This window comes from Juglans regia, chromosome 1, assembly GCF_001411555.2.
Source record: "Juglans regia cultivar Chandler chromosome 1, Walnut 2.0, whole genome shotgun sequence".
Taxonomy (NCBI): Eukaryota; Viridiplantae; Streptophyta; class Magnoliopsida; order Fagales; family Juglandaceae; genus Juglans; species Juglans regia.
The window spans coordinates 35,769,023-35,792,651 of record NC_049901.1 but is presented as its reverse complement, the minus strand read 5'-3'; the positions used below and the strand labels follow the sequence as shown (position 1 = coordinate 35,792,651).

Sequence of the window (23,629 nt, the reverse complement as noted above, 5' to 3'; positions counted from 1 at the left end):
ACGTGATTTGTTGCATTTGTATGCTCTATATAAGGTTCTCGTTGGCCACTTCTTTCTCCTCTCGCTTTTATTCAGTATATTTTGGAACGGTAAGCAACTCTTTAACTTCACTTTTTTTTTTTTAATTTTCTTCTTGCCTTGCTCTGTTTTCTTAGTTGTCAGAAAGTATTGCCAATGCTTCAGAAACACTATTTTTTTCCAGAAGTTCTTTGAGAGTGTTTTGAGATGTTTTATGATGGGTAATCTCTGGAGTTGAGAATGATAAGAAACGATAGGAGGTGACTTGGTTTTGCTTTACTATTTCCGCTCAGATTCATTGAATATGCATGGCTTTGTTCAACCATGAAAATAACTAAGAAAGAAACTTAAATGGATTGCCTCAGATCCAGGGAACCCATTTATTTGGACCTGTTTTTTTGTGGGCTTCTCTGTCTCTGTTTCTCTTTCTTAATCGTGTTTGTTAGATACTGAACATTTTCTTTCTTCATATTTTTCTGGGTTAGGTTCAATTTTTTCCTTATGGATCAAAGGGTCGGTTAAAGTGGTAGAAAAAAAGCTTTTAGACATTGTCTCCCTTTGGGTGATGGGGTTAGATAGAGAAGTGTCCCCTGAGTTAGTGTAAGTTATGACAGTCTCTGGAGGTATCTATTTCTAGTCTGTAGTTTCAGGAAATATATTCTTTGATTCTCACATGAATATGGGAGTTTGAATCCTTTCACTGCTTCTTACTTAGCTCCCTTAAATTTGTTTGAACTTTGCACAAAGGTCTAGGTTATAACTATCACTGATAATGGTAAATTCTGGTCATTTTTCATTTTTATTGAAAAGTGATTCTTGCCTATTAAAGTCAACCTAAATATCGCTGAAACCATCATATGTTTTTCTTGAGTGCGACCCACATGAAAAGAGAACTAAAGTAGTTGGAGAAAAAGTAGTTTATGTGATTCTCGAGGGTTTGGAAAGTCAAGTTTAATTGCTAAAAGGTAAGGCAAAAGGGGGGCATAGGAACAAAATATCTAAGCTTGTTGCCGTTCTATTTAGGCCAGGAAATAAGATCTGTAATGAGTCAGTCGGCAGTAAAAACCCACATGGAAATCAATGGGCTCAAGCTTCTTGTAAACACAACCCCCATGCTATTAAAACCTGGAACTCAGCCAAATCCACCTTATGGGTCAATTTCACGTGGAAATGAAGAAAACAGGGGAGGAGACAGAAATGACTGCATGCGATTAAGTGGTGATCCATTTGCTGTTAATTCTAGCAATATTTGTGATGAGGAACTCTTGGCCTCGGAGGTAACTTTTGAGAAAGGCTCACCATCTAATACTGACAAGTCCAAATTGAAAGAATCAGATGTTGAGTTGGAGCATGCACAAGATCCTTTTACAATGGTGTTGGATCTTTATGGTAAGGAAGGCAATGGATCCGATGCAAAGTTCTTTGCTGCAGCACCTGAGGTGCTGCAGGAAAAGAAAACATATGGAACAAGTTGCCAAAATATCTTTGAACAGAATTGTCTACCCCTTTGGGGCTTCACAACCATATGCGGGAGGAGGCTGGAGATGGAAGATGCCATGTCGGTTGTACCCCGGTTTTCGCAAGTTCCTCCTCGAATGCTGTCGGATGGCATGAATGGTCATTTGTGCAATTCAACTGCCCATTTCTTTGGCGTCTATGATGGGCATGGCGGCTCTCAGGTATGCTTTACGCTACTTTTCTTCTAATTACTGTTCAGATTAGACACGTGTGTTTGTTCGTGTCGAGTGATTTCGTTGAAGGCTTTCTTTGAATAGGTTGCAAACTATTGCCATGAACGTCTCCATTTGGCCTTGGTTGAGGAGATAGAAAGTACAAAAAGGAGCTTGTGCGATGGAAGTATTGGGAATGGTTGGCAGGATCTGTGGAAGAAAGCCATATTCAATTGTTTTCTCAAAGTTGATGCTGAGGTTGGGGGAGTTCATCAAGGGAATAATGGAAGCAACAGTGAGGCCTCTGAGGCTACTCCAAAACCAATTACCCCTGAAACTGTTGGTTCTACTGCCTTGGTTGCCATTTTATGTTCAACCCACCTAATAGTTGCAAACTGTGGGGATTCGAGGGCTGTCTTGTGTCGTGGAAAAGCACCTATTCCATTGTCAGTAGATCACAAAGTAAGGCATTTCCTTTGTAGTTTTGGATTTAATTAGATGAGATCAAAATGGGGCTGGCATTCCCTGAGTGATTGATCTTGATTTACCTTAATGCTGCTTCCAGCCAAATAGAGAAGATGAATATGCAAGGATAGAAACTGCAGGAGGCAAGATCATACAATGGTTTGGCTTCCGTGTTTTCGGTGTCCTTGCGACGTCCAGGTCCATCGGTATGCCTCACCAATCCTTTGATCTTGTTGCCATGCTTCAAGCTTTGTGTGTATAAGCATGGACATGTGCATGACGACTCTCTTGTATACACAATATACACCCCCGTTTTGTGAAGTTAAATGAAGTATTATTTGTTGCAGGAAAAAAAAGTCTTTTTCTTGTCATTATACCGAGTTCACAAATAGACATCATTAAGAAGTGGTGTCTACTGTATATTATGACATCTTGGTGATGCCTTGACATTGATCAGTTTATTTCTTACCATGTTGGTTATCTCACGTTCAAAATAGTCGTTAGGAGAAAATAAAATAGTCGTTAGGAGAAAATGCGGCGTAGAAGTGAGAGTTCCCCAGTCCATCCCAGTTCCTAGGATAGCTTAGGCACTTAGAAACCATCATCCATCCTCTCCTTTAGACATGCGGGATCTGATCTCACAAGGACAAGGACTCCTAGGCTAAAATTTCAAAGATGCTTGGTTATGTTTAGTTGCAATACATTTGGTTTGAGTTAATCAATGAATTTCCAACCCATCCACCTTCAAATGGTTTATGTAAAGAATGAGCTATACCACTTTGATTTAGATTTCCTAATTCCATGCCTTGAAGGTGATGTACCTAAATTCCAAATTTCTCTATGGTCCACAGGTGATAGATACTTGAAACCATGGATTATTCCAGATCCAGAAGTGATGCTCATTCCCCGCACCAAGGAAGACGAGTGCCTTATTTTGGCTAGTGATGGATTATGGGATGTCATGACAAACGAGGAAGTCTGTGATGTTGCGCGAAAGCGGATCCTTGTGTGGCACAAGAAGCATGGTAATACCCTACCTGCAAAAAGTGGAGATGATGGTGCTGATCCTGCAGCTCAAGCTGCAGCAGAGTGCCTCTCGAGGCTTGCTCTTCAAAAGGGAAGCAAAGACAACATTACTGTGATAGTAATAGACTTGAAAGCTCAAAGGAAGTTTAAAAGAAAAACCCAACAAGAAGAATCTCACCCATCATCACCTACAATTTTTTAGATATTTTTATAGAACATAATTCTAATCAGTAGTAACATGGTTCAGCCCTTCGATTTTTGAACTAGGCTGCTAGTGATACCATGGAGTTTTGTATACTAAAACCTGCAATATGCAGAATACTTATTATCTCTAGATTTGCTACGCACCTTCTGAGCTGGCTACATAATCTGGTTTATTGCTATGCTGATATGCATATTGTAGTGCAACACCCACTACCATTCAAGCAGGGACTTGTATTTATACTTCCCATCCCTCTTGCAGAAAGTAAATAATGTTCATGAAATCAAATTCCACTATCATCTTTCGGCAATCATGAATGCTCCCAAACAGAGTTAAGACTATATAAATTCCACCTCTTTCTTTAGTTTCTTTCTCTGAAGGGGTAAAACACACTCGTTTTGGTAAATGAGAAGAGAAAAAAAAAGGGACATTATTAAGATGTGTTTCAGCAGAGTTTCCCTTCCCCTCTTCCTCCACTACACCTGGGGTTAAACCATTTTCTTTAGTAATCTTTCTTACGAATGCACATGCATGAAAGACGGCTTCTAGAAAATAATGAAATCACAATATTCAAAACACAAGCTGATGATTTTGCACCTCTATACAGACAACTATATGAATCGTTTTCAGGTGATAATTTGGTACAATCATTCTTCCAAGTACATTGCTCTCCGTTGCAATCATAATAAAACCTCTAGAAAACACTCATAAGGTCTTCAAAACTTCTGGCAAGCTGTTTTCCTCCAACTCCCAGTTTCTATAGGATAGTACGTTTTCAGATTGGACCCTACCAAAAGTAAATAATTATAAATGTTAGTCACAGATCATATGCAACTATATTTGCCACTAAACTTACCGCTAAACTAGTATTTATGAAAATTCAAGAGAACTCTGAAGTAATCAAGCAGGTGCCTATGCACACCAACTGCGCAGTACATCCTGCAAAGGCTAGAGCTAAAAGCAGAATAATTTATGCTAACTATCTCATCATCTCCTGTTTTTGATAGGCAAAGGATTTACTAAATGCTGTGACACGCAACATGGAGAACTTGAAAATACAATGTATCAGTATTATAGAAATGCATAAATGGAATTAGAAGATGTCTCAGTGAATGATATAGGGTTCACATCCAATGCACTCAGGCATACTTCATAAACACTGATCGGAGTTTTTAGATTCAATAATTGTGTCTATAAGTAACCAGATCCAATCAACCGATTGTTCTCTATTAGGCTTAAATAAAATAAGGTAAGTAACATAATCCCCCCAGTTTGAAGGTTGTTTTAAATTACATAAAACATGTCTCTCATGTTTATCATGCTTTAAAATTGGGCAATAATTGTCGGGCGTGATTCTTGTTTACTTATCAAAAGAACTTATAATTGTCAACTTCAAGGATAATCACCATGTTTCCCATTCGTCCATATCCAATAAATTGGGACAAACCAAGAGCACGTGAATCAGGCCAAGCATTTTCATTGAATGCCTGCAGTTACCGCTCTTCATGAATAAAGGGTTTGGACAAGAAACATAAGCCTCAGAAATTATAAAGCACACACAATCTGTGCAAATATCCAAATTGATTATTAGTACATCTAGATAAAAAAACTCTACTTCCATGTCAAGCTCTTATATCAATATCTACAATTAAAAATAAATAAATAAATAAGCTCTCATTGCAACCCAACCCCACAAAGTTTTAATCATCCAATACTTGGTCCCATTTGTATGCTGCATTCATGGCATTAGCTCTTTTTATTTTTTATTATTATGTCGGGGAACCTCTCCAAGGCAGAACCCTTCGGATCCACCCCTGCAGAGTAAACTCCGGTCTCGTGCACCGCACCCTCGAAAGTTTTCATACACGGAACTAGTTAAATCGCTAGCTTTTCACCAGGAACTGTGGCCCCAAAGGATTGTTTTTACTCATGAGGTGTTGAACCTTGGACTTTGAAGGAAGTGATACCCCAAGACCAAGACTTTCACCACTTGGGCAAGGGGTTGGCATTAGCTACAGCCAGCTTGCTGGCTTTTCTCTCAATGTTTGAGGAAGGACATTTCCCAGCCCTAATATATTTTTTTTTTTTTTATAAGTAAATAAGAATCATTAATCAACAAATAGGCATGGCCCAGTACAAATACAAAAAGTATGCCTTATCTAAGTAGGCACAATTAGAGGTGGTAATATGTGACATGACTCGTTAACCCAACACGAACATGACACGATAAAAACGGGTTAGGGTTTAGCCTTAACGGGTTCGGGTCAAAACAGGTTGACCCGTTAATACACGATTGCTTAACGGGTTGATAACGGGTCAACCCGTTTTGACCCGTTATAACTCGTTCTGACCTGTTAAGAAAGTTAAAGTTACAATTATACCCTTATACCTAAAAATAAAATTGTTAGGATTTTAATTTCGATATTTTTATTGTTTGGATTGTAATTTTGGACTTGTAGTTAGTTTTATATTTTTTTATAGATATTTTGATTTTAACATTTATATAAAATTATGCTAAACTTAACTAGGTCAAACGGGTTAATTTCAGGTCTGTTCAACCCATTTACATAAACGGGTCAAAACGGGTTGACATGACACGACACGACTCATTATGTTAGTGGGTCGTGTTAAGGTTTAAGATTTTGACACGATAAGCTAAATGAGTCAGGTTAGGGTTGACCCATATAGTATAATATACATGTCTTGACACGACACAAATACGACCCATTAACACGATTTAACACCCCTAGGTGCAATAGAGATAAGAAAATCAAGTAGATCCATGCCATTATAATCAACAGCAATGGCCCAAGTACATAAAGTTCTAATAAAAAAAACTTTTAGTTCCTCCAGCGATCTCTCCTTGTCTTCAAATGTCCGTTCATTGCGCTACTGCCACAAACACCGCATGACGCATATGGGGACCATCTTCCACACAGCTTTAATCTGTTAAATGCCTCTTAGATTTGTCCAGCTGGCTAGAACTGCCATTGTCTCGGGAATAACCCAAGCCAAATCTGTTATACTAAACACTTCATTCCATAACACCCTAGCTGTCTCATAATGTAATAAGAGATGGTCTACCAACTCGCCCCCTTTTCTACACATGCAACACCAATTTGCGATGATCGCCCTCCGTTTCCTCAAATTGTAGGTTGTGAGGATCTTACCCAAGGAAGTTGTGCACACGAAAAATGCTGCTTTGGGCGGTGCCTTATGTCTCCATAGATTTCTCCATGGAAACTGAATATTGGGCTCGTGTGAGGGACTTCTTGTAAGAGCGAACCGAGAAAGAACCTTTACCTGCAGGTGTCCACACAACATATCTTCCTACTGGTTGCTCGGTTTTATAGAGTATAAGAGGCTGAAAAATTCTTCAAAGCTGCTTATTTCCCAATCGTGTGCCTTACGACTCAAATTGATATTCTACTGGATTTGCTCCCCCGCTACCACCATGACTTTAGCCACTTACATCTTTGGCACTTGCAAACCGGAAAAGTGAAGGGAATACATCCTGTAGAGCACTGTTACCACACCAAATATCACTCCAGAATTTAATCCTAGAACCCTCACCCACAAGAAATCTTGTGTGTCTAGTGAATACCTCTAATCCTCTTCTTATGTGTTTCCACAACCCCACTCCGTAAGCCCCACTCACTTTTTTAGTACATCATCCTCCCCATAATCCTCCATATTTGCTCTTAATCTCCAACTTCCGTAGGGCTTCTGGTTCCTTATTGCATCTCCACAACCATTTGCCAAGTAGCACTCGATTAAAAATTCTCATATTTCTAATACCCAAACCACCATTGGAGATAGGGCGACATACCTTCTTCCACTTGACGAGGTGAAATTTGAACTCCTCCCCCACTCCACTCCACTCCACAAGAAGTCACGTTAAAGTTTCTCAATTCGAACCGCCACACTTGCAGGGATAAGGAATAGAGACAAAAAATAGGTAGGTAAATTAGATAATGTACTCTTAATCAAGGTAATCCCACCACCTTTTGACAGGTACATTATCTTCCATCCTGCCACTCTCCGCTCAACTTTCTCAATCACTGTGTCCCATAACGAAGATGCTCTCGAGGCAGCCCCCAACAGGAGTCCAAGGTAAGTCATAGAGAGAGAGGCAATCTTACAGCCTAGAGCGTTGGCCAACCTTCTTATGTGATAAACATCTCCAATTGGCACCATCTCTGATTTGTCAAAGTTCACCTTCAACCCAGACGCCACTTCAAAACAAAGGAGAAGAGCCTTCAGTGCTCGAACCTGGCTCAGATCTGCCTCACAAAATATAAGTGTCATTTGCAAATAACAAATGAGAAATATTAATAATTCCCCTCTCCAGGGTACCAACTGAGAAGCTAGCCACGAACCCATTGTTAACCACTGCCGATGTCATTCTGCTTAGCACCTCCATCATAATAACAAAAAGTAATGGAGACAACAGATCACCTTGTCGTAAACCTTGTGTGCTATGAAAAAAGCCAGTTGTGCTTCCGTTTATCAAAACAGAGAATTTCACCATTGATATGCACCGGCGGATCCATGACCGCCACCTCTCCCCAAAACCACACCGCCCAAGTAGATAAAGAGAGAAATCTCAGTTCACGTGATCGTACGCCTTCTCCATGTCTAGCTTGCAAATGATACCTGCAGTGCCAGTTTTCAGTCTACTTTCAAGGCATTCATTGGCAATAAGAACCGCGTCTAGAATTTGTCTACCCTTTTGGGGTTTTGTAATTATCTTTCCCAATACCTCACCTAGTGGGTTCGCAAGCACCTTGAAGATGATCTTATAAATCCCATTTACTAAGCTAATAGGCCGTAACTCCTTAACCTCCGCAGCCCCAACCTTCTTCGGTATCAAAGTAAGAATAGTGGCGTTGAGGCTTTTTTCAAATTTTCAAGCTGAGAAGAACTCTTGAAACACCTTCATAAGATCATCCACTAACACGTCCCAACATGTTTGAAAGAAACCCATAGAAAAGCCATCGAGATCCGGTGCCTTGTCCTTAACCATTTTCCTCACCACTTCATAAACCTTCGCCTCCTCAAAAGGCCTCCAATCGACAAACATCATGTGGCCCAACGGAATCAAACCCAAGCCCATCAAGCGTAGGCCTCCATCCCATCTGTTCAGTAAGTAGAAGCTCTACCACCAACACTATCTTCCGAGCTACTTCTTCCTGTGTAAGAGGCCGGTCCTCTTGTATCCTTTCTAAGTCCTGAATTTCCAACCCCTTGTTTTTTCTTGCGTTCCCCTATATCACCAAAAGACTACATGTTCCAAAGCTTTAAATCATTTTTTTAGAGCTTTTAGTTTACCCGCAAAAGTGAAGCTAGGGGTCCCCTGTATCTGGTATGATGCCCACCACTGTCTAACCCTGTCTACAAAGCTTTTAGATTTCAGCCACATATTTTCAAATTTGAAATACTTGTGCCCTCTTTGGATGGCACCACAATCTAGCATGATAGGCCAATGATCCGAGCAAAGACAAGGCATTCTCTTTTGCCAAACATCCGAAAAATGACTCATTCTGGAGATATCAAGAATCTATCCAGTCGAGATCCCGTCTGATTATTCAACCATGTGAAAGAACCCCCCACTAGTGGCGGATCCACTAAGTTTAAATCAAAGATGCACTCCGAGAACTCTATCATTGATGGCCGCTCTCTTCTATTTCCCAAACATTCACTTGGAAATCTTATGACATTAAAATCTCCACCAATGCACCATGGGAGGTCCCACAAACTATGTATTCTAGCTAAGTTTGGTCCATATACACCTGCAAAGGCCCACAAAAAGTTATCGGTTACACTCATAAAGGAGCATGCTACCAAGTTAGCCCCTATGAACTCCTCTCTTTTCTCCACCACCTGTCTATCCCACATCACCAACACATCTCCTGACACCCCATTTGAAGCCAAATACACCCAATCCACTTGTACACAACTCCATAAACTTCGTCTCTCTCATAATTCATCGATCATGCTAACCTTTTAAGCTCTAACTGTTTTTTTTATCCAACTTTCCTGTGTTGTTGGTGCCCCACTTCAATGGCAGTAAGGAAAGCCATAAACTATTCCTCAAACCCTTCACACTCCATCCCCACACACTGTTGTATTTCCTTCACCTTGTGAAATACCCAATCAGAAACACTAGACTGATCAGGTAACATGTAATTCAGCAGGATGGGCTCACCCACTCTGAACTCCATCGACAAAACCTGAGTCCATCACCCACCCTCCCCAACAGGCCCATTTAGCACCTGGACGAGTCTGGTCATTTTCTTCATAAAGAGTTAATTCTTCACTGCCAGAATCATCCACACACGTCCCTTCCCTTTCGTCCCTCTCAGAGTCATCGAGAAGCTCATAAATAGTGTTCACCGAAGTAAACCCATCACCCTCATCCCATCGACACTTTCTGGCAGCCTCTTGACTGTGACGCGGAGCACGGAGATGTAGAAATGTGCACTAGAATCTTTTTCGTAGTTTTCTGAACACAGCGTGTGTTGGCCATCTACCGGCAGTTCCATCACCGCCTCCGGCATCTTTTGTGTCCCCGTTGACAGATCCTCCGTCATCCGCCTGCTTCGTGACAAGTTTTCTAGTGGAGGGGTTCGATTTCCGCCGTTAGCTGGAGCCTCCTTCCGTTCTCTCCACACGTGTTGGGCTCTCCCATCATAATGCCCCAAGGGCTTAGGCCCAGCCCGTCAGCCCACTTGATTTCTCCCCAAGGCCCCCCATATTCCGGCCCAACCCTTCGAGTCTCAGTCCATTTACCTGGTCCAACCCCCATCGAGTCTCAGTCCATATTCCGGCCCAACCCTTCTATTGCAAGTTAATGACCCTAATGGGCCTTCAATCCCCTAAGCTCATCTCAGCCCCTTTTCTATCCCAGTCCCTATCACTTTCCTTATTCCCCTCAACACATTTCAGTATTTTTTCCACTTCCTCCTGCAACTTCCACAATCGTGTCTGCATCTCCACCAAAGTGTTTCATACGTCAACCTCCTCCTACCTGACACCATCCCTGCCAACGCCCCCCTTCCGTATAACTAGGTGAGTGGCTCAATGCATATTTCTAGTAGAGTACCCAGTTGCAGACTTTCCCCCGCCGTGCCCTACTCGAATTTCATGGTGAACCGCTGCCTGCATAAGCACCTCCCTATAGGACCTTGTGTACAATTGAAGCTTTTTCACCATTGGCCTCAACTATGATTCACCGCGAGTCCCCTCAACCGTGAGTCCCCTCAGCAGTTCTCCCTTCCTGAAGATACTCCCGCAGTGCCTCCCTCAGTCTTCTCCATCCCTCCCCCGCCCCCCCCTTCAGGTATAAAAATGAAGCTTCGCCTCCCTCTCTCCTTGTATTCAACTACCGCCATATATCGACCACAGTTTCGAGCACCATTTTGCTATAAAGCTGCGATGTCCCTCCCTCATCGTCATGTAGAACTCCTTAGCACCTAAGATACAGTCCTCCAAAGCTCTCCCGAGCCATTGCACCGTGGAAACTCCCAGCAGTAGTTCATGCTCACTCTTCCACCCTCTCTCTGTGATACGTAGCAGATCTCCTTCCTTAACGAGCACAAATAGCTTTGATTCAATCACAAGCTCTCTTGTGAACCCCATCTGTGCTACTACGATCGTTAATGTTGCACCATCATTGACAGAACAAAAAAAAACTATTTTTCGCAAGTGTACTCAGCCCTAATATTTGCTGGGCTGATTTTCTTTATTGAAAGAGGTAAAGCTGAACTCTTTTCAAGTTTGCAGGAGTTTCTTTGTTGAACTCTTTTTTGGCCTTATTTAAAAAATGGTATCAATGCATAGGTCTCTCAGACGCAACTATGGCCAGTTAGTGTGCCCTCATGCCCTCCTTTTGTCATTCTTTAACAGATATGGATGAATGAGAAACATTGTAACTTTTTTTTTATAAGTAAAACAACATGAGAAACATTGTAACTTCACTGAAAGTTCATGGCTTAATTATAAAATAAAAAAATATGGGGTTTGATTTGAAACAACCCTCAAACTATTGGGGGATAATTTGCCCAAAATATATTCTCGTTGGTTCAAAAACCAAGAAACCTAATTGCAAGAATTATCAATTTTGAAAACAACAATTCAAGTGTTTGAAATTCTTAAGCAGGAAACCGGGGCGTGGGGAAGAAAATATGGAATATATTTCATCACAATAAGCAATTTATTCCTCAACAGAAAAGCAACAACTTCCTACAACTAATGAGATACCAGCACACGCATTTTTGTCAATAATTGTCAACACATTCAAGAGAACAATACCCCCATATAAGCTTAACACAGAAAATCAAGACATTGCACTTTCAATTTCAGCATTCAAAATCAAACTATGGACATACCAGATGTTTTTATAAGGTTGCAAGTGGAGATCCTGCACTTGTGAAGTAAGATGAGAGATCAATGTCTAAGTCTTCATACATGGCAATGAAAGGATGAGTCTGGGTTTCACAACAATAAAAATACCATCAGATTAATAATATAACTAAGCACATCCTACTTTAATAGTTTTACATTGAATATAAAGATGGAAAATAGACAGGGCTCATGCATACCATAAGTTGATGTGCTGACAGTCTAGCTTCTTGTTCTTTCTGTACACTGAATAGGGATATAATCTCGTGAGATCAGAAGTTGCAAACATCAAGGATAAAATAAAACAACCAAATGTCAAATATCTAAGCCAGTTGACTAACATGCAATACAATAATCACTTGGAACATAGCAAATCCAAAGAAAGCTTCTCAGTTGATTAGTCTTTCCATCATTTTAGGGAAGGGCAGAAATGGCAGGGAATGAAAAACAAATGTTAGGTCAGATACAATTTCCGTTAAGTTTGACTTCAACCAACAAAAAAAAACATGACAAATGTACAATGGCCATGTGTTCTTTTCTTCTCCCAAACAATGGATCATAATGAAGTCCCTTAGAGTTTCAAAAATTAGCTACTAAAACATGTTTTTATCCTTACCATGCAGAAATAAATGAGCAGAATTGTGGAGAAAATTGATCAGAAGGTGCAGAAGGTGGTGATTTCTCAACAATAGCTTCCATGAGCTCATAAAAGTTGACCCATCCTTCACCCTGCTCTGGTGGTGAATATGGGAATTGACCTGTTGCACACTCGAGCAATACTAATCCCAAACTCCAAATGTCACTTTTGTAGCTATATCTGCCTCCAATAATTCTCTCTGGCTTCAGAATACATAAACAACTGGTAAAATCCATAGGGCACATAAACATTGCATCATAGGGATGCTTCCTAGAAGATAGATGGAGAAAAATAAGAAACGATTTTTCTATGATTCACTTACAGACATATAGTTGTACGTGCCAACAAACGTATTTGCCTGCCCAGAGGTGCTTGCCAGAATTGCACTCACACCAAAGTCAGTAATCTTGACTTCCCCTCTATGATTTATCAACAGATTGGAAGGTTTTAAGTCCCTATGGATAACATGTTTTTCATGATGAAGATACAGCAAACCCTTAAGCACCTACAAAAATTAGGAAAAAGAATAGTAAGATAAGAATAACATGTTCTGATTGATATTAGTAGTAGATAAATTTCCAAACAAGCAGACAATTTTCAATTTCCCCACCTGTTTACAGATGGCAGCAAGAAATGGCTCCGGAATTGTTTTGACCTTTTTCAGAATATCTAATAGAGATCCACCATCCATGTACTCTAAGATGATTGAAATGGCACCATTATCATAGAAAGACTGGTAACAGACAACAACATATCGACATTGTGCTGACTGATTAATTTTCAGTTCCTGAGCAATTTGCTTGCGATGGGACTCCTCAATATTCATTTGAATTACCTGAATATATACAGAAGAAGTAATGAGAAAGTGAGGATGAGATATCTGAATGATAGAAAATACACAGATGTTTGGCATCAGGTCTATTGTTGGTTGGCTTAAAAAATCTGTAGAGGCATAATGGCAAAACAAAAACAAACCACATGGAAGTAGCCTTTCAGGCTGGTTGACAGGAAGGTGACTCAAAGAGCCACATACGAACAAAAAGAAGTGTAAAATTTGAGACATACGTTGAAAGGAATGACTAACAAAGCTATAGCTACTTTTGGCAGATACTACATACACGAATTCAAACCTAGAGAACCTGTTAAATTGAGAGGAAGAACAAATAACTCTTTTAACGGACTATAAGAACAATCAAATTGTTCCCCTTTTAATGAAAGAATCGTGCATTAATGATCTTTTAAAATGCAACCCAAGTGGAACCAATCAAATGGTTGAAATATAAAGAGGCTTAGGAATAGTTCTCGAACTCACTTGTCTTTGAAATATGAATTCAAGGGTTAGAAACCTTTTGAGCATCCATTTTTGGGTAAACAAAAATGTTTTTCTAAAATCAAAAACAGTAATACTCACAAATGAAGATATTTTGACTGGAAAACAGATGATGAATAATGAAAAGACAAAAAAAATGAGTTTATGACTCGAACAGAAGAATTTCAAGAACGTTCTAATCTATTCTTTACTCAAAAACTAAGAAAAAGTGTTAGTTTATGATGATAAGAGCACTGACTTCTTTGAAGCACATGAGAAGATATTTAACTGGACATGTAGAGAGTGAATGATGCATAAATAAAATGGATGACGGGCATTAAATTTTACAATACCTTTAATGCAAAAAATTGGCCAGTCCATTTGTGTTGCACCAATTGCACAATCCCGCCATTTCCTTTTCCTATGACTTTAATGGAGTCTAGGTCTGCTAAATTCAACTGATCATCTGATGGCTTGATGGGGGGTGGCTGAACACAAAGGCATACACATCAAACGAATGAACAAAATAACTCATGCAGCAAATTACTCAAGGCATGACATATATTAAATTCCTAAATTTGACAAATTTGAGATTCACAGATAAGATTTCAATGAATGAGATTCAGTTGGCGAATATCATTTTGCTAACTATAATCAACTGGTCCGATTAGTAAGAACATTCAGTAGTTAGCCATGATTAATTATTTTTCATTCCTCTGGGCTGAACACTTAAAAAGGAAACTTTGTAACTTTATGCACATTAGAGTGACCCAAGAACAATCAACCTTTCATAACAAAGCTTCAAGCCCTTATGAGTTAATATAACGGGAGATTCAAGTAGGATAATAGTTCCTTAAGCAGGTTTTGACCATCGAAATAACAACTTCTGATGAGCAAGTTGGGTTCATTCTCCAATAGCAGTCCGGAGATGAACACAACAAGATTCTTGGAACAATGCCAATTTCCCAGGACTCATGAGCCAAAAGCCATCAACTTTAATAAATAAAATAAAATGCGTAGCTAATTGAGGTAGTTTTTGTCTTTTTCTTTTTTGTTCAAATAGCAGCGCAACAGCAAAAATAAGATCCAAAATTTCTAATCTTTTTTCTCGCTCCGTTTTCTCAGCAACCAGACTGAGGGAGACATAAAGTCTGACGTGATCAGCTCCTCCCCACCCCCAAAGAAAAAAAATATATATTTGCGAGTGACGCTCAATTTGATCAAGGAGAAGCTAAAATGCAAAACCCCTAGATAGCAGAAAAGGAAATATAATAGGAATCGTATTTCAGCAATCAAATGCAACGAAAAGAAAAAACCCGCAGAACCCATGACATTGAGCCAAAATCAACAAGAATTTCAGAAACATAAATTTGAGATGTTAATCGTACAGCTTCGACTTCGGTTTGAGAGACAATCCGAACCCCGTCCCTGTTCACGAGCAGATCGCCATCCATAAACGTACCGCTTTGAGTCCTACCAGGGATCCATGACTACAATTAGCCAAAAGAGAAACAACGAAAAGTAAAACAGAGAAAACATCATCGAGAGTGAGAGAGAGAGAGAGAGAGAGAGTTACAGGAACTTGGAGAAGGAGACCTCATCGGGAGGAGGGAGAGTGAGCTTGAGGTTAGGAATTAAGCCTCCCTTCTTCATTCTGATTTTGATTTGCTATTCGAAGCCTCTCCTATCTCTCTCTCTCTCTCTCTCTCTCTCTCACACACTCACTCACTCTCAAGTCTATCGCTCTAGGGTTTCAGACAGGAAAGGGCAGCTAATAAATAAACATAGGGCTGGGTTGGACTAGCATTAGTCGTAGTTATGACAGTAGAAGTATTGGCTGGTTGGTAAAGACATGTATGTCGCCATTATCGCAGAAAAATGAAGGAAGGAAGGAAGGAAGGAGATGATGGTGCTTGCCTTCGTTTACTTTTCCTTTCCGTTTACCCGCGCTAATAGTTCACAAACCCATGTGATTTGACTTTCCAACTAATAGTTTGTCTATCTATCGCTTATAAATATAAGATTTTATTCATTATCTTTCCATCATATACTATATATCACATAATTTTTTATTTTTTTTCTCTTATTAAATATATAATATAAGAATAATAAATATATAAAATTCAATTAATTTAAAAAAATAAAAATAAAAATAATATATAATGTGTAAAAATAATTAATAGAAAAGCTCCTTATAAATTATTCTCGAAGATTAACAAAAATAAAAATAAATACATTTTTCTCAATTATTTGATAATTATATTATAAATAGAAGATGTTTTCCCAATTTTATAATTATTTTGGAGTCTCTCCTCCCTTTTCTAACGTTTTCCTTTTTTTTTTTTGTATTTTTAAATTTAAAATTATTGTAATTTTATTTTTCATTGTTATTTACATTTTTTAAGGAAAAAACTTTGACACGTGTCAATTCTAGAGAGTAAAACGTTTTTTTGTGAAGTGGAGTGGACGAAATTAATTCTAAACTTGTGACAACACAAGATATTAATCATAAAAATATTATGCAATGGACAAATGTCAAACCAAGTAAGGTAAGGCACGTGGAGTTATTGGCTAAGAATAAATCTTCTCATCAGTCATTATTTATTACTCCACACCATACATCTTATAAAAAATAATAGTTGTCAGATATGAGATTTAGAGATAAATAATGACTAATGTATAACAAAACTCACTGATTATTTATCCATTTTCATTAATGAGCTTAAAAAAGTAATATCATGAGTTTGTTTAAAATTATGAACCTTAGAGTCGTGTTCAAAAAAAGTCCAAATTTCAAGGATATGAACAATAAGTTTTCTTTTCTTTTCTTTTTTCTTTTTTTTTTTTAAATTTGAAAATAGGCAAAGGACTAGATGAAATATTGATACCCTTAATTTGTAGAAAAATATTTTTTATTTTTTTTTATCTAAATTTGATCATTTTTAGTCATACTTAACTCTTTCGCTCATTTTTAGTAATTTTATATAGCAATCACTTAAATGGCAACCAATTAAAATGTGTTATATTAACATGTGTGATTGAAAATGACAAAATAGTATATATCTTATTGTTGTATAATCATAGCAATATCTGATATTTATTGATACTTTCATGAGGATTCTAAATAACAGGAAGTGCAGCCACTCTCTCAATACAAACTTTGAGTGCTATATAAACTTAGCCCCTCAGTTAGTAATACTTGAATTCATGATCTTAACAAGCCCCATGAGAGTCAATCTTTTCACCATTAGTCAAAGACTCAAAGCCCTTCATTTTGTAACAAATTGTTTTAGAATAAACATAATCTAGACTATAAATTAAAATATTGTATATATATATATTATTTTGAAATATGAAGCGATAGATTTTTATATATCAAAATATAACCTGATGTTATATCCCGAGCTACATATATAGTAGTGGCGGAACCAGCAATTTTTCTAAAGGGGACCAGCAATATTATACAAGAAGGTAATCAATGAAAATCTTGCATTACTTTATACTTAATAGAGATAAGTACAGATCGTTTATAATAATGTCGTATGACCCTAATTGTATATTAATCTACATTTTTGTTCATGTTTGAATGATGAATCTACATATGACTTTGAATTTTTCTTTAGAATTGTAATCTTCCCTTTGCAACCCTCAAAAGGACATGATGAGCAAAATAGGTTGATAGTATTAAATATAATTTTGTTATGTATTAAAGAAATGATGATGTTACTCAGCTCTATATTTTGCTCTCTCAAAGTTATTATTAGATTAATTGTTTTTTTATTATTATTTTTTTCAATATTTAAAAAAAATACAAATTCTAGAAAGTCAAAATAAGGAAGTAAAACCAGGGGCAATTTAGTATTTTTAAAAAGATGATGTAACAGCTTCTTTTTTTTTTTTTTTCTTGCCATGTTGCTTGTAATAGTAAGAGGCCAGAGCCGTAGACTTGACCAATAAAGTCAGTCAACAACAGCCCACAGCCACAAATCATTACGTTACAGATTTGCAGTGATCTGTCTCTCTCTCTCTCTGTATAATTTTGAGCAAAATTATTGTTTATCAAATGACTGAGAAATAAGCGAAGAGTGATATATATATATATATATATATATACACTTTTATAAGTGGAGGTGGGGTTTTCAATCATATTTTTTATTTAAAAAATCGGATTATATCTCATCAGATTCTTGGCGATCTAGATATAATCTTAAATATGTAAATTTTGCATACATTTTTTAAAAAGTAGTGGAAAATATTATTAAAAATTAAGTTTTTTTTATATAAATTTTATAAGTAAAATATAATAAATAATTTTTAAAACGAAATATTTGGTTGACATGAAAGTCTTAGATAGGAAAATTTATGTACTAACGTTGTTTGATATGATTCATCATATTGTAAAAAAATCTTATTGTAAAAAGATTTAACGTATTACATTAAGAGTCTATTTAAATATGTAAAATATTTCAATATATTTATGAATAGTAATAAAATAATTAAATTAATATGTTTTATTAGATTTTGAAAAAGAATAGAAAAAAATTGAATAAAAATATTCCAAAGTTAAAAAACTATTTAAATATAAATTGTTAATATTATTTTTATTTTGAAATTTGAAAAAGTAATATCATTTTTTGTGTTTTGTGGAAGATTTTGAAAAAAATTATTAGATAAAAACGTTAAATATTTGAAATTAAAATTAAAAATTTTTTATATTTAAATAAAACTTGGAAAATAAAATATTTAAAAATACTTTAAAACAATTATATTGCTAAAGGATCCTAAATTTTGTTGATTAAGATTTGTATGTATATTTACTTGTAAAAAAAGTTTGTATATAAATATAATTATTTAATTATTTAGCATCACATCATTGAAAAAAGTAAAAAATAGAAAAAATAATGAGTAAGATTAGACCAATTGTTTGGAATAAAATGGATCGATGTCCTTTTCATCCGATTCATTACTCAATTATAAACTCAAAACGATCTTCGTTGGCACGTCCTTTTCTTTTTTTCTTCTCGGCTGTAATTGAAAACGATTGACAAGAAGTTCAGAGGCAGCGAGGCACGTGTTCTTTGACATTTTGTCATATTACAGAAAAACATATAATTATTAATTATTTTCATAATAATGTTTTAAATGAGATATTTTTATAAAATAATTTATAAAAATAATATTATCAATTTAAAATACAGTTGTATAAGGAATTATAAAAATAATAATAATACATTTATTTTTACTCATATAGAAATAATTCGATATTAAAAAATAAGTTCTACTACAAAGCATTCATTCCATCAATATATTTATTTCTCATTTATTCTCTTTTCATTTTTTTTTTGGTTTTGAAATAGAAACATCTGATTTTCATTCATCAACTAAACTTAACCATTACATTGATTTTCAAGACAAACAAGACAATGAATATATGAAGGATATTAACATAAATAAAATAAAAGATTCCATCTCAACAAAAGTCTTAGAATCTTCAGGAATAAAATCACCAGCTGTACATTCAATAGAATCTTCCTATGAGCCCTTTGTTACTTCAATAACCATTAGATCCGATCCTATCACTCCTCATGAATTGTATCATCTTCTTCTTATCCATGAGACCAGGCTGTCTCATAACTCTCGTAACACCAACCGCCCCATCTGTCAAGTGTGCTCTAAACCAGGTCACGTTGCCCTACAATGCCACTACAGGTTTGACCATGCTTACCAATATGAACCACCGCAATCATTCACTGCAAACTACACCTCTTCTACTTCGGTTGCTGATCCAACTTGGTATCCAAATTCCGCTGCTACCCATCACCTCACTCATGATCTTTCTCACTTAAATATCTCTTCCGAACCATATACAGGACATGATCAAATTCGTGTTGGCAACGGGAATGGACTGCCTATTGAAAATATTGGTGACTCCTCTTTTCTCTCTAACTCATCCTCTTTTCATTTACATCAGTTGCTTCACGTACCAACTATTACAAAAAACTTGGTTTCTGTTTCTCAATTTTGCACTGACAATAGTTGCTTTTTTGAATTCCATTCCAATCATTTCAATGTCAAGGACAAAACAACCGGGAAGCTCCTCATCAACGGCTCAACCTGTGATGGTCTTTATCAGTTTTCACCTCCGTCGCATTCTTCTTCCCCAAAAGCTCTTCTCGGTGAACGTACCTCTCTCAGCCAATGGCATCGGCGACTTGGTCATCCCACTCTTGAGTTGGTCTCCCGTGTATTGCGCTCCAACTGTTTGCCATATTTCCCAACTAAGTCTCAGTTTACTTGTCCGGAATGTCCTCTTGCAAAAGCCCGGCAGCTTCCTTTTTCTTCTAGTTTAACTCACACTACTAGGCCTTTAGAGTTGATCTGGGCCGATGTTTGGGGTCCAGCCCCTATTATGTCAAGAAATGGATTTAAGTATTATTTATCCATAGTTGATCACTACACAAGGTTCTCATGGATTTTTCCTTTAAAGCTTAAATCAGATGTTTTGTCAACTTTCACTTCTTTTATTACTTTTGCTGAACGATTCTTCAATAATAAAATCATAACCCTTCAAACCGATGCTGGTGGAGAATTTCATTCTCTCACTCCCATATGCAAAAATCTTGGCATTACTCATCGTTTCTCCTGTCCACATACTCACCAACAAAATGGGCTTATCGAACGCAAACATAGACACATTGTAGAGACTGGACTTACTCTCTTAGCCCAGGCCTCTCTTCCTTTTTCTTTTTGGGATGATGCATTCGAAACTGCTACTTATTTAATTAACTTACTTCCCACTCCTATTCTAAATCATAAATCTCCATATTTCATGGTCCATCACAAACCACCGGATTACTCTTTTATTAAAATTTTTGGATGTGAGTGTTGGCCTAATCTTCGTCCCTATAACCGTCACAAATTAGATTTTCGATCCACATCATGTATCTTTCTTGGTTATAGTACATCTCACAAGGGTTACAAATGTTTGGATTTAAAATCACATCGTCTATATATCTCTAGAGACGTCGTTTTTGCCGAAACAATTTTTCCTTACACAAAACACAATAAATCCACCTCAACTTCAAACACCAACTCCACGGTTTCTATTCCCTGCACATTACCATCAATCTTGGGCCCACCTCCTCTCACATTCTCTAGCCCACCTCCTGCACATTCTACTCCCAGCCCAACCTTCCCTCAATTAATTGACCCGTTGCCTAACACAAACACCGGCCCATCCAACCCATTACTTCACAACCCAAATCTCTCCCAACCCATTAATCACTCTACTCAACCCGAACAGACTTCGTCGTCCTCTTCTTCCTCTGCACCTTTACTCATCGAACAAATCCCTCGCATGCTTCCTCCCCGATCCCCCATCATCACACGATCACAAACCCTTTCCTCCCGTCCTCGTGTCTTCAATGATGGCACCATTCCCTATCCAACACGAAATTGCCTCATATCTACCAAATCCATCCCCGATGAACCATCTTCTTTTGCCCTAGCCTCAAAATTTCCATATTGGCAAGAGGCCATGGCCCGTGAATATCAAGCCTTGGTTCAGACTCAAACATGGTCACTTGTTCCCCCTACAGAGGCTTCTAACATCGTTGGTTGCAGGTGGGTGTTCAAAACCAAATTGCATTCGGACGATTCGATTGAAAGGAGAAAAGCTCGGCTTGTTGCAAAAGGATTTCATCAGCAGCCTGGTGTGGATTACACAGAAACCTTCAGCCCGGTTGTAAAACCCACCACTATTCGGTTAGTTCTTTCCATTGCTATTGCTCAAAACTAGTATCTCAGACAAATTGATATTCAAAACGCCTTTCTTCATGGAAGGCTAACTGAGACTGTTTACATGCAACAACCCCCTGGTTTTGTTGACCCTCATCAGACTAATTATGTGTGTAAACTTCACAAAGCCATCTATGGTCTCAAACAGGCGCCCCGTGCCTGGTTCTCTGAACTAAGCAACTGGCTTCTTGGTTACGGCTTCCATGCCTCCAAAGGGGACCCTTCCTTGTTCATCCTTCATAAATCTGATTGTTGCATTTTTACTTTAGTTTATGTTGATGACATGGTTATTACATCTTCATCTTCTGCTGCCACTGAAAATTTTCTTGAGGACCTTAGTCGAGTTTTCCCTGTGAAAGACTTAGGACGGTTGTCTTATTTTCTTGGGTTGGAGTTAGACTACTTATCCGATGGTATGCTTCTGTCTCAGAGAAAATATATCTCTGACATTCTCCAAAAGACAAATATGACTGATGCAAACCCCATTTCATCTCCCATGTCAGCGTCCATTAAGCTCTCTAAATTTGATTCTCCCTCATTTGATAATCCTACATTGTTTAGGAGTGTTGTTGGAAGTCTCCAATACCTCTCACTGACCAGACCAGATATTTCCTTTGTCGTAAACAAGGTTTGTCAGTTTATGCATGATCCTAAACTCACACACTGGTCTGCTGTAAAAAGGATTCTGAGGTATCTCAAATACTCTATTAATCATGGTCTCTTCTTTACAAAAAATTCTGACCTTACTCTTCATGCTTATTCGGACTCTGATTGGGTGGCTGTCCCGATGACCGACGCTCTACTGGAGGTTTTTGCATATTTTTAGGCCACCATTTGATTTCCTGGAGCTCTCGCAAACAAAACACAGTGGCTAGATCAAGTACAGAGGCTGAGTACCGTTCCTTAGCAACCACTACAGCTGAGCTCATTTGGCTACAAACTTTGATCAAAGAACTTGGCTTCTCTCTTCATCATCCACCTATTCTATGGTGTGATAACCTTGGTGCCACATACCTCACTTCTAATCCAGTCTATCACTCCCGCACCAAACATATGGACATAGATTTTCACTTTGTTCGAGATAGAGTGGCTGCCAAGACATTACAAGTTTCTTTTTGTAGCAACAATGATCAGCTTGCAGATATTTTCACCAAGCCGTTGGTTGCAGTCAAGTTCTCCTCTTTACGGACGAGTCTCAAGGTGTGTGACACCCCATTGGACTCGCGGGGGCGTATTAACATAAATAAAATAAAAGATTCCATCTCAGCAAAAGTCTTAGAATCTTCAGGAATAAAATCACCAGCTGTACATTCTATTAGCTAGTACTGTCCTTTGTAACAGATTATTATTCTCTGTGATGTATCACGTCCATTACTCTGCTTGTAACCATATGCCTATATAAAGGCATGCCTGCTATTGAATAGGGTCAGAGGAAAATCATTTTCACGGAAGTCCAGTATGTGTTCTTCTTGCTTTACACTTTTTCTCATTTTATCAAAGGACCATCTTCTAACTATACTGTTTCGCTCTCCAAGTCCAGTGCTTGCTTTGCTATATGGTGAGCTACCTTGTTTCTTTCGCTCGAGATGTGCAGCACCCTCCATGTTGGTCTGTCCATAAGAATTGTCTTTATGTCTTCAATCACTTGACCATACCAAGAACAATTCATCAATGTACTATTTACTTCTCTAACTACAGCAAGAGCATCACCTTCAAACTCCACCTCATTTCATATGAATCTAGCAGTCTCCTCAACCACTCCCATTCTTCTAAAGTAGCCTTACAAAAAACAATGCAATCATCTGTAAAAAGCAGATGATTTATTCTGGTTCTCCTTTGCTACTGAAACTCTTCTTATCCACCCTTATATTTCTGCATTATTGATCATTGTTGTGAAACCTTCCACACATAAGAGGAAAAGATAAAGAGATAATGGGTCCTCTTGTCTTCCCCTTGTCTTAACCCTCTTGTGGGAATAATAACATCTCCTGGCTATCCATTGATCAATATTGAATAATGAACAGTGCTGACACATTGCATAATTAACTCTATCCACTTCTCTCCAAAACCCAACTTATGCATAATACCCCTAAAAAATCACT

The 23,629-nt window shown here is 37.7% G+C and overlaps 2 protein-coding genes across 2 annotated transcripts; one reads left to right on the top strand and one right to left on the bottom strand.

Moving 5' to 3' along the window:
• On the top strand, positions 1-3,520 carry LOC109008983 (protein phosphatase 2C 77). The gene is made up of 5 exons (XM_035686194.1): positions 1-89; positions 1,042-1,697; positions 1,794-2,150; positions 2,254-2,359; positions 3,005-3,520. The coding sequence occupies exons 2-5, from the start codon at positions 1,062-1,064 to the stop codon at positions 3,379-3,381; spliced, it is 1,476 nt and encodes a 491-aa protein (XP_035542087.1). The 5' UTR covers positions 1-89; positions 1,042-1,061; the 3' UTR covers positions 3,382-3,520.
• Positions 3,521-3,909: 389 nt separating this feature from the next.
• Positions 3,910-15,718, bottom strand: LOC109008993 (mitogen-activated protein kinase kinase 2). The gene is made up of 9 exons (XM_018989318.2): positions 15,307-15,718; positions 15,119-15,203; positions 14,084-14,218; positions 13,032-13,256; positions 12,744-12,926; positions 12,401-12,624; positions 11,985-12,030; positions 11,772-11,870; positions 3,910-4,168 (listed from the first exon to the last, which is right to left on the bottom strand). Exons 1-8 carry the CDS (start codon positions 15,381-15,383, stop codon positions 11,781-11,783), a joined length of 1,065 nt encoding a protein of 354 aa, XP_018844863.1. The 5' UTR covers positions 15,384-15,718; the 3' UTR covers positions 3,910-4,168; positions 11,772-11,780.
• Positions 15,719-23,629: the final 7,911 nt, after the last annotated feature.

Excerpts from the sequence above, each read along its gene's own strand:
- LOC109008983 (XM_035686194.1), top strand. The coding sequence starts at position 1,062 with ATGAGTCAGTCGGCAGTAAAAACCCACATGGAAATCAATGGGCTCAAG. Across the intron at positions 2,151-2,253 it reads CATTGTCAGTAGATCACAAA|CCAAATAGAGAAGATGAATA; the intron begins GTAAGGCATTTC and ends TGCTGCTTCCAG. Across the intron at positions 2,360-3,004 it reads TGCGACGTCCAGGTCCATCG|GTGATAGATACTTGAAACCA; the intron begins GTATGCCTCACC and ends TATGGTCCACAG.
- LOC109008993 (XM_018989318.2), bottom strand. The coding sequence starts at position 15,383 with ATGAAGAAGGGAGGCTTAATTCCTAACCTCAAGCTCACTCTCCCTCCT. Across the intron at positions 13,257-14,083 it reads GCCAATTTTTTGCATTAAAG|GTAATTCAAATGAATATTGA; the intron begins GTATTGTAAAAT and ends GTATATATTCAG. Across the intron at positions 11,871-11,984 it reads TGTCAGCACATCAACTTATG|ACTCATCCTTTCATTGCCAT; the intron begins GTATGCATGAGC and ends TGTGAAACCCAG.